Raw genomic sequence first — 24,170 nt, forward strand, 5'->3', positions numbered from 1 at the left:
AGTTTGATTGCACTGTGGTCTGAGAGACAGTTTGTTATAATTTCTGTTCTTTTACATTTGCTGAGGAGTGCTTTACTTCCAATTATGTGGTCAATTTTGGAATAAGTGCGATGTGGTGCTGAGAAGAATGTATATTCTGTTGATTTGGGGTGGAGAGTTCTATAGATATCTATTAGGTCTGCTTGGTGCAGAGATGAGTTCAATTCCTGGATATCCTTGTTAACTTTCTGTCTCGTTGATCTGTCTAATGTTGACAGTGGAGTGTTGAAGTCTCCCATTATTATTGTATGGGAGTCTAAGTCTCTTTGTAAGTCTCTAAGGACTTGCTTTATGAATCTGGGTGCTCCCGTATTGGGTGCATATATATTTAGGAGAGTTAGCTCTTCCTGTTGAATTGATCCCTTTACCATTATGTAATGGCCTTCTTTGTCTCTTTTGATCTTTGATGGTTTAAAGTCTGTTTTATCAGAGACTAGGATTGCAACTCCTCCTTTTTTTTGTTCTCCATTTGCTTGGTAGATCTTCCTCCATCCCTTTATTTTGAGCCTATGTATGTCTCTGCATATGAGATGGGTCTCCTGAATACAGCAGACTGATGGGTCTTGACTCTTTATCCAGTTTGCCAGTCTGTGTCTTTTAAGTGGAGCATTTAGTCCATTAACATTTAAGGTTAATATTGTTATGTGTGAACTTGATCCTGCCATTATGATATTAACTGGTTATTTTGCTCGTTAGTTGATGCAGTTTCTTCCTAGCCTCGATGGTCTTTACATTTTGGCATGTTTTTGCAATGGCTGGTACGGTTGTTCCTTTCCATGTTTAGGGCTTCCTTCAGGGTCTCTTGTAAGGCAGGCCTGGTGGTGACAAAATCTCTAAGCATTTGCTTATCTGTAAAGGATTTTATTTCTCCTTCACTTATGAAACTTAGTTTGGCTGGATATGAAATTCTAGGTTTAAAATTCTTTTCTTTAAGAACATTGAATATTGGCCCCCACTCTCTTCTGGCTTATAGAGTTTCTGCCAAGAGATCTGCTGTTAGTCTGATGGGCTTCCCTTTGTGGGTAACCCGACCTTTCTCTCTGGCTGCCCTTAAGATTTTTTCCTTCATTTCAACTTTGGTGAATCTGGCAATTATGTGTCTTGGAGTTGCTCTTCTGGAGGAGTATCTTTGTGGCATTCTCTGTATTTCCTGAATTTGAATGTTGGCCTGCCCTACTAGGTTGGGGAATTTCTCCTGGATGATATCCTGAAGAGTGTTTTCCAACTTGGTTCCATTTTCCCCCTCACTTTCAGGCACCCCAATCAGACGTTGATTTGGTCTTTTTACATAATCCCATACTTCTTGCAGGCTTTGTTCATTTCTTTTTCTTCTTTTTTCTTTTGGTTTCTCTTCTCGCTTCATTTCATTCATTTGATCCTCAATCGCTGATACTCTTTCTTCCAGTTGATCGAGTCGGTTACTGAAGCTTGTGGATTTGTCACGTATTTCTCGTGTCATGGTTTTCATCTCTGTCATTTCGTTTATGACCTTCTCTGCATTAATTAGTCTAGCTGTCAATTCTTCCACTCTGTTTTCAAGATTTTTAGTTTCTTTGCGCTGGGTACGTAATTCTTCCTTTAGCTCTGAGAAGTTTGATGGACTGAAGCCTTCTTCTCTCATCTCGTCAAAGTCATTCTCTGACCAGCTTTGATCCGTTGCTGGCGATGGGCTGCGCTCCTTTGCAGGGGGAGATGCGTTCTTATTTTTTGAATTTCCAGCTTTTCTGCCCTGCTTTTTCCCCATCTTTGTGGTTTTATCTGTCTCTGGTCTTTGATGATGGTGACGTACTGATTGGGTTTTGGTATAGGTGTCCTTCCTGTTTGATAGTTTTCCTTCTGACAGTCAGGACCCTCAGCTGTAGGTCTGTTGGAGATTGCTTGAGGTCCACTCCAGACCCTGTTTACCTGGGTATCAGCAGCAGAGGTTGCAGAAGATAGAATATTGCTGAACAGCGAGTATACCTGTCTGATTCTTCCTTTGGAAGCTTCCTCTCAGGGGTGTACTCCACCCTGTGAGGTGTGGGGTGTCAGACTGCCCCTAGTGGGGGATGTCTCCCAGTTAGGCTACTCAGGGGTCAGGGACCCACTTGAGCAGGCAGTCTGTCCCTTCTCAGATCTCAACCTCCGTGTTGGGAGATCCACTGCTCTCTGCAAAGCTGTCAGACAGAGTCGTTTGCGTCTGCAGAGGTTCTGTTGCTTTTTTGTTGTTGTTATTTATCTGTGCCCTGTCCCCAGAGGTGGAGTCTACAGAGACAGGCAGGTTTCCTTGAGCTGCTGTGAGCTCCACCCAGTTCGAGCTTCCCAGTGGCTTTGTTTACCTACTTAAGCCTCAGCAATGGCGGGCACCCCTCCCCCAGCCTCGCTGCTGCCTTGCGGTTAGATTGCTGCAGATTGCTGTATTAGCAATGAGGGAGGCTCCGTGGGCGTGGGACCCTCCCGGCCAGGTGTGGGATATATTCTCCTGGTGTGCCCGTTTGCTTAAAGCACAGTATTGGGGTGGGAGTTACCGGATTTTCCAGGTATTGTGTGTCTCAGTTCCCTTGGCTAGGAAAAGGGATTCCCTTCCCCCTTGCGCTTCCCAGGTGAGGCGATGCCTCGCCCTGCTTCAGCTCTCGCTGTTCGGGCTACAGCAGCTGACCAGCACCGATTGTCCGGCACTCCCTAGTGAGATGACCCCAGTACCTCAGTTGAAAATACAGAAATCACCGGTCTTCTGTGTCGCTCGCGCTGGGAGTTGGAGACTGGAGCTGTTCCTATTCGGCCATCTTGCTCCGCCCATCGGCTTCTCTCTCTTATCTCTAAAGTTCTCAGTCATTTACACTGACTTAGCTTGTGGTCCCTAGAGACTTCGTAAGTTTATCTTGGTGTTTTTTTATGTTCATGTCAGTACAGAGAGCCATTTGTTAAAATTATTTTCACCTTGGGGCCAGTTCTTTATGTTTATTCATTGGTTCTTTTAATATATGTATCTGGTAACATGTGCTTCTTTTAATCAAACTTTTTGCAAGGTAGAATTTTAATTTACTGCCTTGGCTTTTTTTGTGGATTGCTTTAATTTTTTCTACTACTCTGTCTGTTTTTCCACTTTTCTTTCCATTATATTTTTTTCACCCTTTTTTTCCAACTGACTTTGGCTGGCTTAGTTTGGACAAAAACTACACCTAGTTTTGCTGAGTTTTTTAGAGCTTAAAAAATTGCCATTAATCACTGGTATCATAACATCCTCTTAAGGCAAGTTATCTTGTTGCTCTGTCCTCTAAATGTAGCATCTAGAGTCAGAAGGCTTCTGGCAAGGATAAAAATAGCCTTCCTGCTTGCTGGTTTGTTGTTAGCTTTACTGGCAGTAGGAAATCTTTTGAATTCCTTAATTGGATCAGCTTCTTACTAGTTTCTCTCTAGACATTCCCTTCTGCCTGAAATTCTTAGATGCTTTTAGATCTTGCAGCTTCATACCTGCCCCGGGTTGTAGTCAAAGCAGTCCTTCCTTCACATGAAACCTTCCTCCCATCTGTAGAAACATACTCCATTGACCTCACCCATCTTACACGTAAGTGTTAATTTATTTTGCCACTATTACAATAATCATATCACAACTGAAACATTAAATTTGGGGTTTTGGTTCAAAATGAAGATCCTTCCTGGTTTTATTGAAAAGAAAAAATTTAGGTTGAATTTTTGAAGTTTTTATTAACATTCTTTTGTATCTTTGCCAGTTTGGCTTTGATAAAAGTAAGAGGTTAGTTTTTGTTCTTTTCTCTCTTCCTGAGAAGACTTATATCCCTGTTTTTAACCAAGGATACTAGCAACTTCTCATTTTTCTGAAGCTGAAATATCCCATAGATTTGCCACTCCCTTCTCCAAGGTTCCAGTTTGGAACTTTTTGGCCAAAAGAAATCCTCCCTGTCCTTTCTCTTACAAGTGGAAAACTGTTGGTTATCTTCGGCTTATTACTGGGGAAGGGAAAGGAATTAATTTGGTTAAGTACCTACCGCATATTGAGAGACTTTTCTTGGCATTCTGCAAACATTATGTCAAGACTGTCTCACAACAGCTTTGTGAAGTCGATGCAATTATCTCTGTTTTCCTGAGGTTCAACAAAGCTAAATAATTTGAGCTCGGTCACAAGATGATACAGCTTGACTCTATCCATTACACTGCATCTTCCATGGCAGAGAGACCATCAACTGCTGACTTTGCTTCATTCATTTTCTATAGCTGTTTATTGAGCACCTTTCTCTGCTCCAGGCTCTGGGATATCGGACCCAAAATCCATAAAGATCTCATTGCCCGACAGCAAGAGATTAAAACAAGTAATGTAAATACAGTGTAATAAGTGTAAAGAATACTGAATGGAGTACAGAGTGTTATCTGAATCACAGCAAGGATGATGTAGGGCAGGTAAGGCTTCTCATAAGATGTGAGGCCTAATAGGGGAACTGCCTGGACAAAACTGTGGAGGCTTTGAGTGGTAAGACATTGAGGGGCAGAGAGAGAGAGGAGGGCATTCTAGGTAGAGGGAGTAACCCGGAAGTTGAAGTTACAGGCCAGCAGTTCTGAATGGCTGGAGTGCCTAATGTGAGAAGCGAAATGGCAGTGTGGAGAGTTAGGAAAGCCATTAATTCAAAGATTTTTGTAAGCACTGGCTTTTGAGCTGAAAGCCAAATCTGTAGCAGAGAAGGGTTTTGTTTAGCCTAAACTCTGTGTGTGTTTAGTGAATTTTAAGTGGCTCTTTGGGAGGGGACAAGACTTCAGTTGATAACAGTTTCAGCCAGTTCTTTCTTTGTGATTTTGCATGGGAATGTCTTTGTTGAAGTTGGTTGTAGCACAAATAGATAAGGGGGTAGAATAAGCTTACTGATTTTGATTTGGGAAGTTATTTTTGTGTCAATAGACTAAATTATTAAAAATTAAATTTATACCATTAAATTATGGAACATATTGAATGCTGTTTTGTTCATATTGATATGTCTTTTGCATTTGTGTAAGTATAAAGTTGGCATTCATAACCAGTGGATTTATTACACATTTCTTGAGCTTTGCTGTCCAGTGTCCAGGTCCCCATAGCGCCATCTTGCTTCAAGCCTCAAGTGGGGTTTGTAAAAACAGAAGATGTGCAGGGCTAGGAGGACTACCTCCTTTAAAATATTACTTATGACAGTATAGTTTTGATTCACTTAGATGTGAGCTAAACAAAAGTAGCAGGAGCAGAGGTGGGAGCATCACTTCTAGTTAGGTAATCAACAACAACACATGTATGTGTGTGTATATCTGTGTGTGTATTAGAAATTTTTAATGGTGCTCACTGAAGACTCCTCTGCAAACACCCTGCTTTTCTTTGAAGTATCCACATTTTTATAGAGTGAATCAATCAAAAGTTGATCCTTAAAATTTTTATGCTACTTGTCACTTTATAGGACTGTCTGTATGTTTTGGAGAACCTTGCAGAGTTATTTCCTATTATCATTCCTTGGCCTGTACCATATTGTCAACATTGTTGTCATGACTGTGGAAAAGAAAAGGTTATAGATAGCATGAGATCTAATTGTGCTGCAGATACATTTGATACTTTTCGGTGTTTATGTGTTTGAAATGGCAGCATTTATTCTATCATTTCCTGTTGAATTATCGGTAGTAGTAATATCTGGATTATTCTTTAGAAAATAACTTATTTTACCTAATTAATTAAAGTAATACTTATATATACTGCTAATGTAAAGGAGGATTTCCTTTAGTCTTTTCTCTTTTTATTTTTTGACTTGGTTACTTTAGTTAGTGTCTTAAAAGGGTGTGATACTACATACTGTTCTTTTTAGCACCTCCTCCCCCCACCTGTTCTCAGTCAGTCTGTTGGTAAATATTGGTTCTTCCAACTGGCAAATGCTTAGCATAGAATTGCCTAGTTGACGTATGGATCTTTCTAGGTTGTAGGATTTGGTAGTGTAGATCCCCAGAGTCACTCTGTATCTGTTGCCTATATTTGGCTAGGTTGAGTCATGTCACCAAATATAGCCTATGCCTTCGGCATGATGTATGCCAGGCTTCTGGTTCCAAATTCTGCAGCTGGCCTCCAGAGACTACTACTTTCCCTGTCATAGTGTTCCTTAAGATTAGGGCTGCTGACCAGGTGGTATTTTTTATATTTATAACACAGTCAATACCAAGAGCCTTCAAAGATTGAATTTTGCCCATCAAATAGGTTCACATACTGAAATCCGAATGCTTTCCTTCTCCCTTGAGAAATTAATTCTGAATGTGCCCAAACCTGGATAATGATTAAAGATAGATGAGTTCTTGGCCAGGCACCATGGCTCATGCCTGTAATCCCAGCGCTTTGGGAGGCCGAGGCAGGGGCATCACCTGAGGTCAGAAGTTCAAGATCAGCCTGGCCAACATGGTGAAATCCTGTCTCTACAAAAATACAAAAAAAATTACCCGGGCATGATGGCGGGTGCCAGTAATCCCAGCTACTCAGGAGGCTGAGGTGGGAGAATCACTTGAACCTGGGAGGCGGAGGTTGCAGTGAGCCAAGATCGCGCCATTGCATTGTAGCCTGGGAGACAGAGCGAGACTCCGTCTGAAAAAATGAAATAAAGATGAGTTCTCAAAAATCCAACCAAACAAAACAGCAGGCAGGTACTGGGTTATATTAATGTTCAGACATCTCAATTTTTATTTTATTATATTTTATTTATGAAATACTGATGTTTTGAGTTCAGTGGAATTAACTCATCAAATGCTCACCTGGTACCGAAACAGGAAACTCAAGATGCCTAGGTATTAAAAGCTCTAATTCCAAAGGGGGCTTTAATGTAAAAGAGGTAAGAAGGTTAGCCAGAAGCTGAAATGATTAGGTAAGAAAGTTAGTTGTTGCTTTGTAGCTACAAATAAAATTTGGTGAGTTCGTTAAGAATATGTTTCCGGCCAGGCATGGTGGCTCATACCTGTAATCCTAGCACTTTGGGAGGCCGAGGCGGGAGGATCACAAGGTCAGGAGTTCAAGACCAGCCTGGCCAATATGGTGAAACCCTATCTCTACTGAAAATACAAAAATTAGCTGGGTGTGGTGGTGCGTGCCTGTAGTCCCAGCTACTCAGGAGGCTGAGGCAGAAGAATCGCTTGAACCCAGGAGGCAGAGGTTGCAGTAAGCCAAGATTGCGCTACTGCACTGCAGCCTAGGCAACAGAGTGAGACTCTGTCTCAAAAAAAAAAAAAAAAAAAAAAAGGATGTTTCCTCCTTGGGAAAGGTGTTTTGGAAAAAGGTGAATCTGAAAAAAAAAAATACATTTGAAAAAATCCTTGAGAAAATTTATGCTTACGCAAAAGCCCGCATGCCCATAGATGTTTATGGAAGCTTTATTCATAGTTGTGAAAACTTGGAAAAACCAAGATACCCTTCAGTAGGTGCATATAGATTAGTAAACTGTGATCCATCCAAACAATGGACTGTTATCAAGCACTAAAAAGAAATGAGCTATGAAACCATGAAAAGATGTGGAAGAACCTTCAATGCATATGACTAAGTGAAAGATGGCAATCTGGAAGGCTGCATACTTTATGATTCCAACTGCATGATAGTCTGGAAAAGGCAAGTCTGTGAGACAATAAAAAGGCCAGGGGTTGGGGGCTGGCAAAGAGGGATGAAACTACATTGTGTGATACCATAGTGGGTGGACACATGTCATTATACATTTGTCCAAACCCACAGAATGAACACCAAGAGTGAACCCTCATGTAAACTATGAACTTTGGGTGTAACAAATGTATAGGTTGGTGCAAAAGTAATTGCAGTTTTTGCCATCAACCTATACCACTCTGGTGGGGATGTTGATAATGGGGTAAAGCTATGCATATGTGGGGGCAGGGGGATATCAGAAATCTCTGTGTCTTCCTCTCCATTCTTCTGTGAACCTAAAATGCTCTAAAAAATAACATTTATATATTTATTTATAAGTATGCAAATATGCTTATATATAAGCACACATTTATATATCAACATAAAAATATATATTTATATATAAACTACACACACACCCTTCATTGGGAACATGGAGTGAGGGCCACTGTCTCAGGCATGGGAGGGGATTATCAACTAGCTAGCCGTGGAATAGAAAATCTATAGAAATTTACACCAATGCAGCAGAAAGGATATTAGAACAGAAATAAAGGAAAGAGTACAAGGAGAGTGCAAAAAGGTTGTAGATAACCAAATTCCCGTGGCACTTTTAATAGGAGCTTTTGGAAGATATCCAGAAAGGAAATGATATGTGTTATCCATAATAGATTATGGACAGCTCTGTAGATATTTTAGTTGTGGAGAGAATTTACAGAAGAGTAGGGTACGCAGGTTAGGGAAGCATTATGAAAGTTAAAAAAAGAAACAATTTCTTAATGTCACTGCCTATATGTTAAAATTTAAGTGGAAAGAATAGCTGATTGTTTAACAGAATGTCACAGGTCTGTTTGCTACTAGAGACCACAATTGATTCTAACCTGACAACAGAAATCATATCACAAGGCCGGATCAAAAAAATTAAAAACAAGTATCACTTTCCGAGTTCAGCTATGAACTTTGCCAGTAATTCTTCATTGTTGCATTGTGTCTTAGCTGGAGGGTAGAATGACTGTAACTTATAAGGCCGAGGGACAGTGAAAGTGTTAAAGGTCACTACTTTGGTTGCAGGAGGTCTCTCCAGGAGATATGTGATGAGTTAATCTCATAATTGAGTTAAAGGACCATTTTGTTACTGTCAAGTTGAAATTTTCTCTTTAAAAGGTACCCAAAACATGAGTTTGTGATAAAGTGGAACTTCATTTGTGAAACTTCATTGTGAAACCAGCCTGTTTAGTAATTGTCTTTTGGATTCTCATTGTTCATTATCCTCCCTATCCTCATTTACAGGTTCATTCCTGTAAACCCAGCACTTTAAGAGGCTGAGGTGGGAGGATTGCTTGAGCCCAAAAGTTCAAGACCAGCCTGGGTAACATAGGGAGACCCCCATCATTACAAAAAATAAAAAATTAGCCAGGCATGGTGGCATGCATCTGTCGTCCCAGTTACTTGGGAGACTCGAGATGGTAGGATCACTTGAGCCTGGAGGTCAAGGCTGGAACTGAGATAGCACCACTCTGCACTCCAGCCTGGGCGACAGAGTAAGACCCTGTCTCAAAAATTAAAATAATAATAATAATAATCCTTTCTTGGCATCAAATAAGAGGCATTATCGTTCATATAGAACAGCCGTGGTTTCTATTGCAATGTTAGCATTAAATAATTAGAATTATCTTCTTGGAGATAATAGGACATTTCCTCTTAATATTTCAACTAATGTTATCAAATATTTTTGTCTCTATATTGATTTAGTCTTTCTTCTGAAAATGATTTATGATAAATGAAAGTGTGTGATAGCTCTTACTCATTTACTAGAGAGTTTTAGAAGTATAAAATCTGTATATATGTTCCATTACAGAAAATCAGCTGCTACTTTTAGTTGTAATTCAGAAACAGTACTCTGTTCCCACCTCGTAAGTTTTTTGTTTGTTTGTTTTGAGACGGAGTTTTGTCTTTGTCACCCAGGCTGGAGAGCAATAGCAAGATCTCGGCTCACTGCAACCCCCACCTCCCGGGTTCAAGCAATTCTCCTGCCTCAGCCTCCCCAGTAGCTGGGAATGATTACAAACGTGCACCACCATGCCTGGCTAATTTTTGTATTTTTAGTAGAGATGGGGTTTCACCACATTGACCAGGCTGGTCTCGAACTCCTGACCTCAGGTGATCTGCTCACCTTGGCCTCTCAGAGTACTGGGATTACAGGCATGAGCCACTTCACCTGGCCCTCCATCCTCCAAGTTTTTAACAGGGTCATGTTCTTGCTCCTAGCATCTCAAGTTTATCCTTTTAAAAATATATACTTGTGACAGGCCATAGATCCAGGCTTTAGTTAAAAAGCAGTCTAGATAGAATTCAGTAGATTTGGGTGCTTGGCTATGTACATTAGCATTAAAGAATGAAACCAATTTTTAGGAATAAATTGAAATATCAAAATTAATTTTTACCCTTTTTTCTTCCGTCTCCATTCCTACCTCCACTCCCTATATAGGAACAAGCTGAAATTTAAATGGAACAATTACCAACTTAATTTCTTTTAAATCCTTTCATTTGGTTTTAAGATTGTAGGAAAATTATAAAGTTCAGAGTTTATCCAGACTTCAAATTCTGGATATGGATTAATTAAAGCTGTTGGCAATAGAGAATGGTTTCCTCTTTTCACTACATGAATTCATTACTGTGGAGACTATTTCAAAAAAGCATCATTTTAAAACATTGAAGACCTTAAGTTCCTTTCTAAAGAGTTGTTAATATGTAGCTGTTGGATTGATGGGACCCCATGTTAGCTCTGGTTCTGAGTGTTCAGTGGAACTAGGTGGAGTCCTTGTAGGCATCCTGGAAGGTCTGCCCCAGCCGCAAGCCATCGGAGAACCTATGTTTATCCGTTTTTCCTTAGCCTTTGAGAGTCATGGTTCTGTGGGGTCAAAATTCAGACTGCTGTTTCCTAAAGGAATGTTTGTAGTTCTGAGTCACTTTAAAATTCCTATTCTAAATCCTGATTTATAGAGGGCGGGACTATTGTAGAGAACTACCAACCAGGTTCCCCTATCCATTCCTTAGATGAGGAAGACCTGGTGAGGGTTCTTCAGTCATTCTTCTCAAGGTGGGTGCAGATGGCACGTGGGGTTTGGACACTTAAAAGTGTTACATGATGATTCTTATTTTATAACTTATAGTTTAGAACTAGGTCCATATGTGTACTCAGTAAGGCTTTGTAGTGTAGATAACTCAACTTACATGTTGAAACTCTTCCAAAACAGAAATGTAATTCTTTCAAGATAGAGAAATCCCAGTGCCATTCCCCCTCATGTGTTATTTGTGGCTACCAATTTGGAAGACAGTTCATCCAACAAAAATTTTAGTACCTTCACAAATTCTTTTTTGAGGGATATCTTGGGTGCCCATTTTAGTTTCAAAAGTAGATTTTGACACACTTCAAAAATCAGAGGAAGGTAACCCAGCATTTAGTGAGTGCCTACTGTGCCCTGGGCTTTTGATGTTTTTCATCATATGTAAGTTCAGTGAAATGTTCTTCTTCCCTCTGGGAATATTTCGCCAAACCTGAAATTAAACCCATTAGCCTGTCTCTACATGTAGGCATAAGCGTGGCACTTTTCTTGTGAGTCACATAGGAAAATATTACTGCCAATTACATACTTTCAAAAGTAACAAAACACTACACAAACGAAAAATTTTCACATTTATTGTGGCAGAAATGTGAAGATTGTCATAATGAGTTGCTATTACATAATGGTATAAAGAAAATTACCTTGGATGGGATTTGCAAATTAGAAGGACCTAGTTAAATATGAGAAATATTTTCTTTTCCTACTTTCAAACTTTTCCTTTTTGAATATTGATGAACATGCTGATCGATATATCCTCTGATTCAAATACCTTGCCTATTTGAAAGCAAGTCAATTAGCTCTGTTATTGAATAAGTTTAAACCATCTATGAAAACAGTAAATTTAGTAACGGCCTTCTTTTACCTTCAGGTCGTCTAAACTATTCATATCCAGGATCCGATAGCTCTCTGCTTATTAATGGTAAGTGATAATTGATTTACCCTAGTGAAGTGCACAAAGCTGATACAGTAGTTGTGCTTCAGCAGTGGAGAAATCACATTAGTTTGTTCCGTAATGATAACTGTAAGTTGCTATTAAACTATCAGCTATTTTAAGAGTAATTCTTTTACCTCAAAATTGTGGCAGAAACTTTTCTTTTTAATTTGAGGGCCAACTGATTCCCTGTCCTGAACTTGGTGACAATCAGAATAAATGAAAATCCCATAATGATACCTAAAGACTGGCTTTATCTAATGTTAGCTTCTGTAGAGTGTCCTTTGAAATGTTAACATAAAAGCCATTTCCACGTGGCTGGAAAAATGTCCCAGCAGGAAAGGCTAAGCAGAGATCTAAAACCAGAAAAAGGCAGCCTAAAACCACAGTACTTGACATTGCATAAGACAAGGTCATTTGCTGTTTGCTGTCTAACAAAAACAAGAAAAATGAAGTTTTGTTGGCTTTCCATTGCCTTCATTAGATTCTCCTTTCCTGTGCTAATGTTCTGTTGAGTTCTCTTTTTATGTGCATAGTGAAGCAAGCTAAGTTTCACCAGGAGGAGGGAACATCCACTCACAAGAATTTTAGTGTCTGTTTTTTTAGTATCATGGTCTAAAACAATTGGATGAAATACAGAGGTCTTGTTTACTTACTTTCTACTAATTTACTTTGGAATGTGGATTTCAAATTTCTGTGTGTAGAAAATGCCTTCCATTTGTCAAAGCTCATTTTAAGTTCCACAACCCCTAACAAGTGTTATGGACTAAATAGCTGTATTCTCATCATTCCCAAAACAAATAAAAATAAAAATTCTTCCATTCCTTGATTTTAGTATGTTGTGAATAAGGAGTTAAAAAATATTTTTATCACTGGATCTCCTTTTTGACTAGTGTTTGAAATCAATATGTTGTAGAACTTAGAAATTCCTGGGTACATCAGATCTTCTGGAGACTAAATAGCTTATAAAATCTTACTTGGTCATCAGATGTAGGTCTTTTCATGCTACAGTGCCAGAAATAATATCATAATATAGTGTTCTAGCATAAATGTATTAGGCCAAAAACCAAACCCAGTGGCGACAGTGGCATCAGGATAAGGAGAACATAAGGGATATATATACATGTAGAAGAGTTTACCTTTTCCTTTGGAACTAGTTCGAGTCAGTTCCAGGTACTGGAAATTGTAGTGAAACAAGATTTGGGATATTGCTGTGTCATCTTAGGCAAAGTGATCAACTCTTCTTTGTCCCAGTTTCCTTATGAAGGTGTTCCTGTTGGATTAGTTGCCTCTGGGGCCCATCTTTGTTGAGGGTTGTCAAGAAAAATAAGCTCTCTCTAGTGGGTTTTCCTTAAAGCTAAATTCACTTAACTAGGAAAAAAAGTCACCTGTAATCCCAGCACTTTGGGAGGCTGAAGCAGGAGGATTCTTTGAGCCCAGGAATTCAAGAGCAACCTGGGCAACATGGCGAAACCTTGTCTCTACAAAAGATTTTTAAAAACTCGCGAGGTGTGTTGGCACATGCTTGTAGTCCCAACTACTTGGGAGGCTGAGGTGGGAGGATTGCTTGGGATGGGGAGGTCAAGGGTGCAGTGAGCCATGATTGTACCACTGCACTCCAGCCAGGGTGACAGAGTGACACCCTGTCTCAAAAAAAGAAAAAAAGTGTACTATTACGTGATTGCCTTTCCTTTTTTCTTCATTACTATCCTTTCTTTCTGAAATAGATTATTTTTAGTGATCTTACTTGTCAATGAAAAAATAAAAGTAACTTTTTCCCAGAATATTTATGTTTTCAAATTTTACTGGTCTATGAACTCTAAGAGAAGACTAAATAGTTTTTAATGTTGCATACATGGAAATTTTGTTTATATAAAGACATACTGACTTGGGTTAACATTGCCTCAAACTGAAAGACATAAAGATAAAGGACAAAGAGAGATGTCTTTCTTTTAAGAAATATCTCTTGCTGGCTCCTTAAGCAAGACCCAGGAGCGTGGGGTTACGATTGCCACGGTCTCGGGTCTAGTATTGAGCTTCATGAGGCCCCAAAACTTGATTTTGTCAGATTTGATGAAGGATTAGTTTTTTAGTAACCAACCAGTTAGGACCAGATGCCAATTTAGTCATTTATAATGAAGCATAAGACTTCCAGGTAGACCAGATGCCGGGGATGACTGCTCGACTGACGTATTCTCTCTACAGTAGCAATGTCCAGATTAGAGCAGAAGATTGCTTGAAAGTCATGAAATTAGATCTAGGTAGGGAGGAGAGGTGTTGAGACAATTTTTTAGTGACCTTGATCAAGATATGCACATTGTCCATTCTGTCAGTCATGTTTGTAAAATATCTTCTAGAGTGGATCACATCTGTAGACAAATTAATCTCATTGATATATTCATTCTTAGTAGCTTTGCTCTCACTTTAGCTCAGGTTTTGGGGGTACCTGTATTGCAAATCTGGCATAATGAATTATGCTTAGTGAAGATTAATTAAAGAATTACAAATACTACCCATCACATTTTGTTGTGGTGAAGATGTGTGGAAGTCACTTAGCATAGCACCTGGCACATAGTAAGTCAAAATAAGAGAATTAGAATAAGCAATATTTTTGGTTAGGAATTAATCTCATTCATGTGTTGATTCTTAATAGCTGAAAATATATAAGGAAAAATATAGAACAAAGGATTAATATGAGTTTGTAAAAACTCTTGAAAGTTGAACATGCTTTCGTTGTCTGTCGTTAAGGTAGATAATCTAAAACTATGCACTTCCAAATGCATTCCCTTCATATCTTGTGTCCATACAGCCTTTTCTTAAAACTGAAAATAAAAGCCTAATACATTACATCACTTTATAGTCATTGTTTAATTTTAAGACTGAAAGGTGCTGTAAGGAGCTGTTCTTCCTTGTCCATTATTATCTATTCAGGCTTCTAAAAACCTTTAATAAGGTGATTATATAGCCACTCTGCTTTGTTTCAATGGTAACTCTCAGAGCTTTTTCTTCCAGGTATCTGTTGAAAGCCCTTTCTTGTTTTGTTTCAATAAAAATGTAGAGCAGCTGTTTATTCTCTTTCTCACATGAACGTTTGAATTTTGACTATCTGATTTTTATTTTATGCTTTATTTTGAAATTTTCAAGCAACCTCAACGCTTTTAGAAAGAGGTTTAAATCCTCAATAAATAAAAAGAAAATCCCCTAACTAGCCTCTTATTGGAAAAATAATAACAATAATTAAAAGAAAAAAAGTCAGTGTCACCAACCAGTTTTCAGTGGCTTATATTGGACTAAGGTTATAATTTGCCTTTACAAAGATAAATAGGTTGTATTCATCCATGGATCAAATTATTTTTTTGCCTTGCTCGATCATCAATTTCCTACAGTTTCATACAGTGACTTTCATATACCACTCATGTTAAAAGGCAGTGCCAATATAATTCAACAATGATTGGTAATTGTGTTAAGAATGTTACAGTTCACGCTCTAGGGAATTTCTCAATTTATTGCTGTGTTAATAGTTGCAGAGATTTTTTTGAGGGGCAATCTTGGGGAGAGTTCTTGGATTTTCAGTGTGTTTTTAAAACCAAACTCCCTAAAGCTACTTTTTGGGTGCTGCATTAGTTTGCTAGGGCTGCTGTAATAAGTACTGCTGACTACTGGCTTAAACAGAAATTTATTTCGTCACGGTTCTGGAGGCTAAAGTACCAAAGCAAGGTGTCATCAGGGTTCATTTCTTCTGAGGCATCTCTCTGTGGGTTATAGATAGCTGTGTCACCACATGGTTTTCCCTCTGTGCACGTCTGTGTTCTAAGCTCTCCTTATAAAGACACCAGTCATATTGGATTAGGGCCCACCCCACTGACCTCATTTAACCTTAATTACCTTTGTAAAGACCCTGTCTCCAGATATAGTCACATTCTCAGGTACTGGAGGTTAGGACTTCAACAGATGAATGTGGACAGGAGGGTGGGGGTAGAGGGTGACCACACAATTCCGCCCATAATAGATGCCTTTTACTGGTAAATTTCATGTAGTAGGGATACAGTTAAAATGCCCATTTTATGGTTATGAGAAAGCAAGCCTAAAACTTAGTTTCCCAGTTAAGTGACAAGAAGTGCTCAACATAGGCCAGTTACCTCAAATTCCTCTGGAGTATCTTGGCTTAGCTCTGAGATAGACATTGGATTAAAAGATTAATTTTCCTCTTACCCAGCTTGAAGTTTTATTTTACCCAAGAAACCACCACCACCTCTGTATAAAAATGCTTGTGCGTTATACTTTTTTTTTTTCTCTAACCTTTCATTCCACTGCTTTAGCCCTCAGGATTAGCTACTTCAAAAATGAACCTTGTGGTAGGAGAAAGTTATAGAGCAAAAAAAACCTGTTAAGTTTTAACAACTCATGTATTTTCTTTCCTTTGAGGAAGAGATTAATAAGGAAATCTATTAAGGGTGACACAGAACAACACTTCTTTCTTTTTTTTTTTTTTTTTTCTTTTAAGATGAAGTCTGCTCTGTCATCCAGACTGGAGTGCAGTGGCTCCATCTCGGCTCACTGTAGCCTCCACCTCCCAGGTTCAAGCGATTCTCCTGCCTCACCTTCCCAAGTAGCTGAGATTACAGGCACCTGCCACCATGCCCAGCTAATTTTAGTATTTTTAGCAGAGATGGGGTTTCACTATATTGGCCAGGCTGGTCTCGAACTCCTGACGTCAAGTGATCGGCCTGCCTCGGCCTCCCAAAGTGCTGGGATTACAGGCGTGAGCCACCGCACCTGGCCCAACATCTCTTAATTATAGTTTTTTGGAATGAAAGGAGGAAGATTGTTTGCTTGGGAGGGGGAAGAAATCTATCAAAAAGGAAGGTATAATTTACTCAAGAGAAATGTAGATGATGATCACTTAGCGAAAATGTATGTAATATGGTTCTAATTGCTATAATAATAAGCATGTTGAAAGATCCCTTCATTGAAAATATGAAAACAAATTGTAAACTCTAAAGTGCTCTACAATTGTTAACCTTAAAATGCTAATGAAAAGCTAATTGTTGAAGAGACCATACCATATGACTTTACTTTTGGGAAAGGGAGGAGATTATTTATTGAGTATGTGACTGACCACTATATATACACATTGTGTTTTTCATTATTCTCTCATTTGCTCCCCATTTTTATAAATAAAGAAACTGAGGGTTAGGGACATAAGGAAACTAGAGTTGCATTCTCTGCTCTTTTCTAAGGTAGGCCTTACAAAGAATAGTGTCTTTATCATGTCTTAGGAACATTCTTTGAATGTTGTTGTGCCAACAAACTAATGTAGACATAAGCCAAAGTGATAGGAATTTCTAACTATAAAGCAAATGTAAATTAATTTTGTAGCAGTGAGCCTATTAAATTAGGTATTAATTTATAAAATCATTTAAAATGTTTCTTTGCATCTTTGTTGAATTGTATACTTTGATCTTTGTAATGATTGTGTCTGCTCTTTGGTTCTACCATCTTTATTCTTTTGTTGACAGATGAATTCCTTTTAGCTTCAAGCCTTTGATTTATATATTTTCAACTGCTTTACTAATTTGGCTAATTTCCCAACCCCTCTCCCCATATATTTTCTTTTAGTCCTCCTGGAAAAGTCAGGTTGTTTTGTTTTGTTTTGTATTGTTTGGAGACTGAGTCTCACTCTGTTGCCCAGGCTGGAGTGCAGTGGTGCAATCTCAGCTCACTGCAACCTTTACCTCCCGGGTTGAAGCAGTTCTCCTGCCTTAGCCTACCAAGTAGCCACGATTACAGGCATGCATCACCACACCCAGCTAATTTTTATATTTTTAGTAGAGATGGAGTTTTACCATATTGGCCAGGCTGGTCTTAAACTCCTGACCTCAAATGATCCACCCACCTCAACCTCCCAAAGTGCTGGGGTTATAGGTGTGAGCCACCGTTCCTAGCCAAAAGTCAGTTATTTGGTAACATCTTATCATCTGAGTTACACCCCTCCCCTTTTTTTCCAAATAGCATTGCTATTTGTCTTCTCACCGTGGGGCGTTGAGAGGTGCACAGATGGAGAGCCTAACCCAGATAGGATCCATTGTTTCATTGTCCACTAAAACATAGTAATATCTTATCCTTCATGGCCTAAAGTCCTATTCGTGACAGGATTGATTAGGTGCTCTCATGTAGCAAAGTATGCTTTTGTATGAAAGCAATAATGTCATTTGTTCATTTTTAATATTAATACCAAGGAGAAAACCAAAAAGGGTTCATTAACAAATATAGCGATATAGCATATGCAATAATAATAAATTCAAATGGTACAGAAAGGGATAAAACAAGAAGTGAACGCCTTCTTTCCTCTTTCTAGAAGTTTCTGTCTCCAAAGGTTCTTGTGGTTATTTCTAGAAAAAATATTTCATGGCCAGTCACAATGGCTCATGCCTGCAATCCTAGCACTTAAGGAGACCCAGGTGGGTGGATTGCTTGAGCCCAGGTGTTGAGACCAGCCTCGGCAACATGGTAAAACCCCATCTCTATAAAAATAAAAATAAAATAAAAAGTAAAAATTTTATGCATATTCCTACATATCTATTTATATTTTCTTTATTTTTAAATGTACACAATAAGGATTCTACAATACACACTTAGACACTGCACGCAGGCCGACATCTTAGAGAGCTTTAGGTACATGAACATGAGCCACATTTAAAAATGCCACATGCTCAGTTAATAGGGTTGCTCCTTTGAAATAAATGCGTACATACATATGTACATACATAAAATTAAAAATGCCACATACTAGGTGTTTCTTCTTTTGAATGTGTGGGTACTTTGTTTCTTTTTGATTATTACAAATGTTGCAACAAATGAGAAAAAAGTACTTTTTATGGGATAAATAATAATTTATTTTTATAATAAAGTGTGTGGGGAGGGAGAAGGTCGGGGGAGCCCTGACAAGTCTTTCTGTACCTTCTTCGTAAATCTGGCATTACAGATTAATGGAATATTTTGCTAGAGGGAATTTGATTCTGTATATAAGGATAATAACAAAGAAAGGAAGCATTTGTAAGCAATCCCGTAAAGGTGTTTTAGAAATAAAGTATATCAACAGATCTAATAGCAGGTATCCAGAAGTTATAAAAATTTATGGCCATAATATTTTGAGCTTTTTCTTTCTTTTTTTTTTTTAACATTCTTGAATCCTGTTAGTTCTGAACATTAAATTATTGAGGACTTTATAAATCAAAACTAGACTGGGCATGGTGGCTCATGCCTGTAATCCTAGCACTTTGGGAGGCTGAAGTGGGCAGATTGCCTGAGCTCAGGAGTTTGAGACCAGCCTGTTCAACAGGGTGAAACCACGTCTCTACTAAAATACAAAAAAAAAAAAAAAAAACGCTGGGTGTGGTGACATACACTTGTAGTCCCAGGGAGACTGAGGCAGAAGAATTGCTTGAATCTAGGAGGCAGAGGTTGCAGTGAGCCAAGATCGCACCACTGCACTCCAGCCTGGGCGAGACTCCATCTCCAAAAATAAAAATAAAATAAATCAAAACTAAGAAATAATAAAAGTGGATAAACATACAAATAGAATTCATTAAAACTTTGGTGGGACCGGGAGATTTTTATTCAGTGGTAATGACATGCATCTAAAAAATCTTTTAAGAGTCTACTTTTTGGTAACTAACAGAGTTAGTTTTGCTGACTTAGAAGTTTTCCAAAATGTAGATTTCTTTGAACATAATTAAAGTCATTTCTTAACTTACACTTCCTCGGACATTTGAGAAGCATCAAATAACGAGCAACACTTGCTGGTCATGAAATTGGAAATCTGTCTGACATTTTCCTCAGGAAAGCAGAGAGGTTCTATGTTGCAAGAATTTCATCATAAAGTGTGTGCCAATATACTTTGAAATAAGTGAGGAAAAGTGCTTAGTACATCTTTTTTATGTAAGATAAAGTGGCATTATTTAGCATTATATTAATGTCTGGGTTCCGGTTACATAGATCTGTTCAATTTGTAGAAAATTCATTGAACTTATTATGGTTTGTTTATTTTTGTGTATGTATCTTATGTCAAAATTTACATGAAAAATAATGTATAAGTACACATGCTCGTTTTGAATGTTCCAGAATGTCATTGTTTTTATTTCTTCAGTATTAATTTACATTAATTTCCTGATTTGATTGGGCAACTTTTATAGTTGTAAACATTGTTCACTTATAACCTGTTTTCTCTTAATATGAGAAAATGTCTACATAGCTTTCAGAATTTAATCTCAGAATTTAACCATGAATTATTTTATATTGACCAGTTTAATTTTACAGTAGATAATCAAAGTGTGAGAGTATACATTGGAACATTTCGAGAGTATTTGATTGTAACTTTTGATCCACAGCCCTTACTATTCTGGCAATTATTTATTTTCGAAATAATGGAAGCCATGAGAGTTTTCATGTTAATTTTGTAGCTATATTATAAAAGCTTATTCTTTTCAAATATCTGTTTTCTCTGAAATCCAAGCAGCATCAATCAACTTTTTAAGATTGACAGCACTAAGATTTTCAAATCATTACTTTGTTTCCCCAGACTCCCTTATCTTTGAAGCAGTTGTATGAATAGAATGTTTGTTTTTTTTTTTTTTGAGACGGAGTCTCGCTCTGTCTCCCAGGCTGGAGTGCAGTGGCGAGATCTTGGCTCACTGCAAGTTCCGCCTCCTGGGTTCATGCCATTCTCCTGCCTCAGACTCCCAAGTGGCTGGGACTACAGGTGCCTGTCACCACACCCAGCTAATTTTTTTGTATTTTTAGTAGAGACGGGGTCTCACCGTGTTAGCCAGGATGGTCTCGATCTCCTGACCTCGTGATCCACCCGCCTTGGCCTCCCAAAGTGCTGGGATTATAGGCATGAACCACCGCGCCCGGCCGAATAGAATGTTCTTAAACAAGCATCTGCTTTTTTGATGCTGTTTGTCTTTCCAACCTCTGTCTGATTAAGTCAGAAAATACCTACCTCTCCCCAACCCCCTAAACTTAAGACCTATTAAAGTATAAGCACTACTGCTTGTGGGAGATTGTATGTTGTGTGAATCCATTTGCTCAAATACTTTGGTGAAATCCAGGGCTATCTAAGTGTGGCAGAAATGTATTTTGGTTTGAGATATAATTTCACTTTGGAAGATAATCACATAATATTTCTGAGTTATACTTATTTAGCATTTATCTAGAAGAATAAGAATAAAAACCTTGACCAGTTTGTGAGTCTGGGTAGTGATTTCTTAAAGGAGCTGTACCTTCTAACTAAAAAACCTATCCCAGGCTATAACCCCAGGACTTTGGGAGGCTGAGGTGGGCAGATCACTTAAGATCAGGAGTTCGAGACCAATCTTGCCAACATGGTGAAACCCCATCTCTGCCGAAAAAATACAAAAATCAGTTGGGCGTGGTGGCACGTCCCTGTGGTCCCAGGTACTGGGGAGGCTGAGGCACGAGAATCGCTTGAACCCAGGAGGCAGAGGCTGAAGTGAGCTAAAATCACACCATTCCAGCCTGGGTGAGACAGCTAGATTCTGGCTCCAAAAAGAAAAAAACCCATCCCAGTTTCCTGTTGAAACCTCATCCCCAGCCAAGTCCCCACTTGTTCTACATGCTTCTGTTCTGGCCACCTTTCCCTGAATGCTACAGCAGCACCCCTGCCTGTAACCCTGCTGAGCCTGGAATGCCCTTCCTCTGTTTTTCCTTTAAGGACCACCTCAGATTCCCTACCCCCACCCCCAACTTTTTCATCAGAGCCAGTTCCTCCTCTATTCCTGTTATGCCTACCACGTAACTAGTATAACAATAGGCATGCTACACTGTTGTTTGCTTATGTGGCCTTCTGGCATTAAAAGCTGCTAGTTCTGGAGGTCAGGGACATGCTCTATTTACTATTTATCCACAAGATCGGGCATTCAAGAAATGTTTGTTGGATAGGATTGAGGTGTTTGGACAGGCTGAGCTTATAAGTGCCAATTTGTTTCAGGGAAGACATTTTCTCTAAGGTTTTCTGATTTAAAGTTTATACTGTCGTTTCCTGTGTTCCAGTGGATTATTAATTACCTTTACTTTGCCACTTGGCTACAACCTGCTTGGCAATAAAGATACCAAACCTTTTACTTTTCAACATTTAGGACTTGGTAGAAGACTTAATCAGACATAGGGAACTGTTGGCTAAAAGGAAGTTGATGAATTGCTTAAAGATTTCATTTGTTATGATTTTCTCTTATAAAGGATTAACTGAGGAATACTGTAAAATTGTTATTTCTTTTCTGGTGGTGAAAAAGTCATGAATTAAATATGGGTGTATCTACTAAATTGCTAGTTAGCAGGGAATTCTGAGAGAAAACGTTATTAATATGGTAATAGTTGGTTCTGATCATGTTGTATACTGCCTTCGTTTCATAATAGTTTGAACCTTGGGCAACAATTACAGCAAAAAGCTTCCCCTAAAACAAATAAGATTCAATAAAGTTTTACAGTGTCCCTGAAGAAATTTTAAAAATGCACAAAATTGACCTCTTACCATCCAGTTCCTTGTTTTTTCAGACATTTACCGGGAAATGAAGAATGTAGTCACAGTTTTTCATTTTCAAAAGCTGGTAGATGAAATCACAGTTGATTCTTTTGACAATGTTTGAAAGGTTGTTTTGTTTTTTTGTTTTTGTTTTTTTCTCATTTGACATGCAGCAAGGACATATGGGCGAAGGAGAGGTAACATTGTTTTTAACTTTTAAATGTATCACTTGTATTTGGAGACAACCCAAGCTTGTTTAATTTCTAACCTTTGTGGGGAAGGGGAGAGGGGAAATTAAGCATAGCTTTGATCCTTATATAATTTTTGTGTTACAGTTAACATTTGAGACATAATTTGAAGGAGTTAAGGAGCTCTAAAGAAATTTATCAGAATGGTGGGATTTGGATTTGAATCAAAATGATTTCCCTGTGGTATATTAGAAACTCAACTTATATCTAAAGATTTGCTTTTTTTCCTTTCTAAAAGGAATTTCGTAGAAAAAAATTAAGAATCTTTGAAAAGAAAAATATAGTCACACTAGTCCCAAAATACCTCATTATCTTGGAGGTTTAATTATACTTACATGCCTTATGTCGACTTTTTTCTTTTTTACTAAGTAAACAATACATGTGGTTTAAAATGAGATGAGCTCAATACATGACTAATCCTATAAATTTCAAACATTTGGGGGAAAAGCTCTAGAAATTTTAGGTAATTCTAAAGAATCATTTCCTAGAGGTACCTGAATAACTTATTCTTAGCACCTATATTTTGTCTTTTTATAAGAAAGTAAGACAGTTAAATAGCTTAGATTTAAAGGATAAGTGATTTTTTAAGATCGTTCACGAAATAAGCTCCAGTTTTATAATCAGCTCGTGTCTTCACTTGACATATGCTATTATAGGATAAATTTATAAAAAATATACTGTTATTATTTGTGTTTAGTAATAGAAATTGAAGACATGTATGGCAAAACCTGGAATGTTTCTATTAAAGTAAGAGCACTTGGGATACATTTCTAGAGGATCCATTAACAAATTCCTCAAGTAGTACCTAGAAGTAAATTGGCAGCCAGAAAAGTGATAAAACAGTGCTTGGGAGATTGTGCAACTGTTTGTAGCTCTGTGTTTTCCTTATGATTTAAAAGTTTATATTTTGCTGTCAGGTAAATATGGAAGGACTGTTACACATATTGGCATCTCTGGTGTTTCCTGCATATATTCTGGATGATAAGATTTTCAAATAGCAAATTTAATGACTAGTTTTTAGAAATAGATAATACCCTTAGCAAGCTGATAATAACCCAGCTAATAATAAATACATCTTTAGCATGCCTAATAATCTGAAATTCCATAAGACTACACAATGAAGTTGGAATATAACGTTAAGTGGGTTTTGATTATATCCCATTAGTTAAGGTAAACAAAAATGAGTGGTCACTTTAAAAATCTACCTGTTATGTTAGCCACATGTCATGGCATGTGCCTCTAGCCCCAGCTACTTGGGAGGTTGAGGTGGGAGGATCACTTGAGTACAAGAGTTTGAGGCTGCAGTGAGCTATGATTATGCCACTGTACTCCAGCCTGGGTAAAAGAGCGAGACGCTGTCTCAGAAAAAAAAAAAAAAAATCTACCCGTTCATTTTAAGCACATTCATAGAGGAAATCATGCAGGCTAAATTGTTTGATTTTTTAAAGAAATGTAAGTGATTCAATGTCTTATAACCAAATTTAATACTTAGTGTACATGTCTAGGTTGCCAATAGCCATGGGGCCCTGCCAAGGGAGTACAGTCTGCTGCCGACTGCTTGCTAAAGCATGCTCTCTCCTCCTGTACTTCAGTTCACCTCACTGAAGTTTCTGGATCCCAGTGGGATACTTGAGTCACCCTCTATTAATATTTAACCATGTGCTTTCTCTCTGAC

At 38.3% G+C, this 24,170-nt stretch overlaps 1 protein-coding gene across 4 annotated transcripts in view; it reads left to right on the top strand.

Annotated features, from left to right (window-relative positions):
* CPEB4 (cytoplasmic polyadenylation element binding protein 4) overlaps positions 1-24,170 on the top strand; it is a 78,761-nt gene that overhangs the window by 38,488 nt on the left and 16,103 nt on the right. The window contains exons 3-4 of one of the 4 annotated variants that reach the window (XM_033180325.1): positions 11,642-11,692; positions 22,421-22,444. The exons of 1 other annotated variant lie outside the window; for it this stretch is intronic. In XM_033180325.1, coding sequence (XP_033036216.1) covers positions 11,642-11,692; positions 22,421-22,444 — 75 coding nt within the window. The remainder of the gene's footprint in view (positions 1-11,641; positions 11,693-22,420; positions 22,445-24,170) is intronic. 2 more of the 4 variants (XM_033180326.1, XM_033180328.1) reach the window with 2 other exon arrangements.

Source organism: Trachypithecus francoisi, unplaced genomic scaffold (assembly GCF_009764315.1).
Source record: "Trachypithecus francoisi isolate TF-2019V2 unplaced genomic scaffold, Tfra_2.0 Lachesis_group2, whole genome shotgun sequence".
NCBI lineage: Eukaryota > Metazoa > Chordata > Mammalia > Primates > Cercopithecidae > Trachypithecus > Trachypithecus francoisi.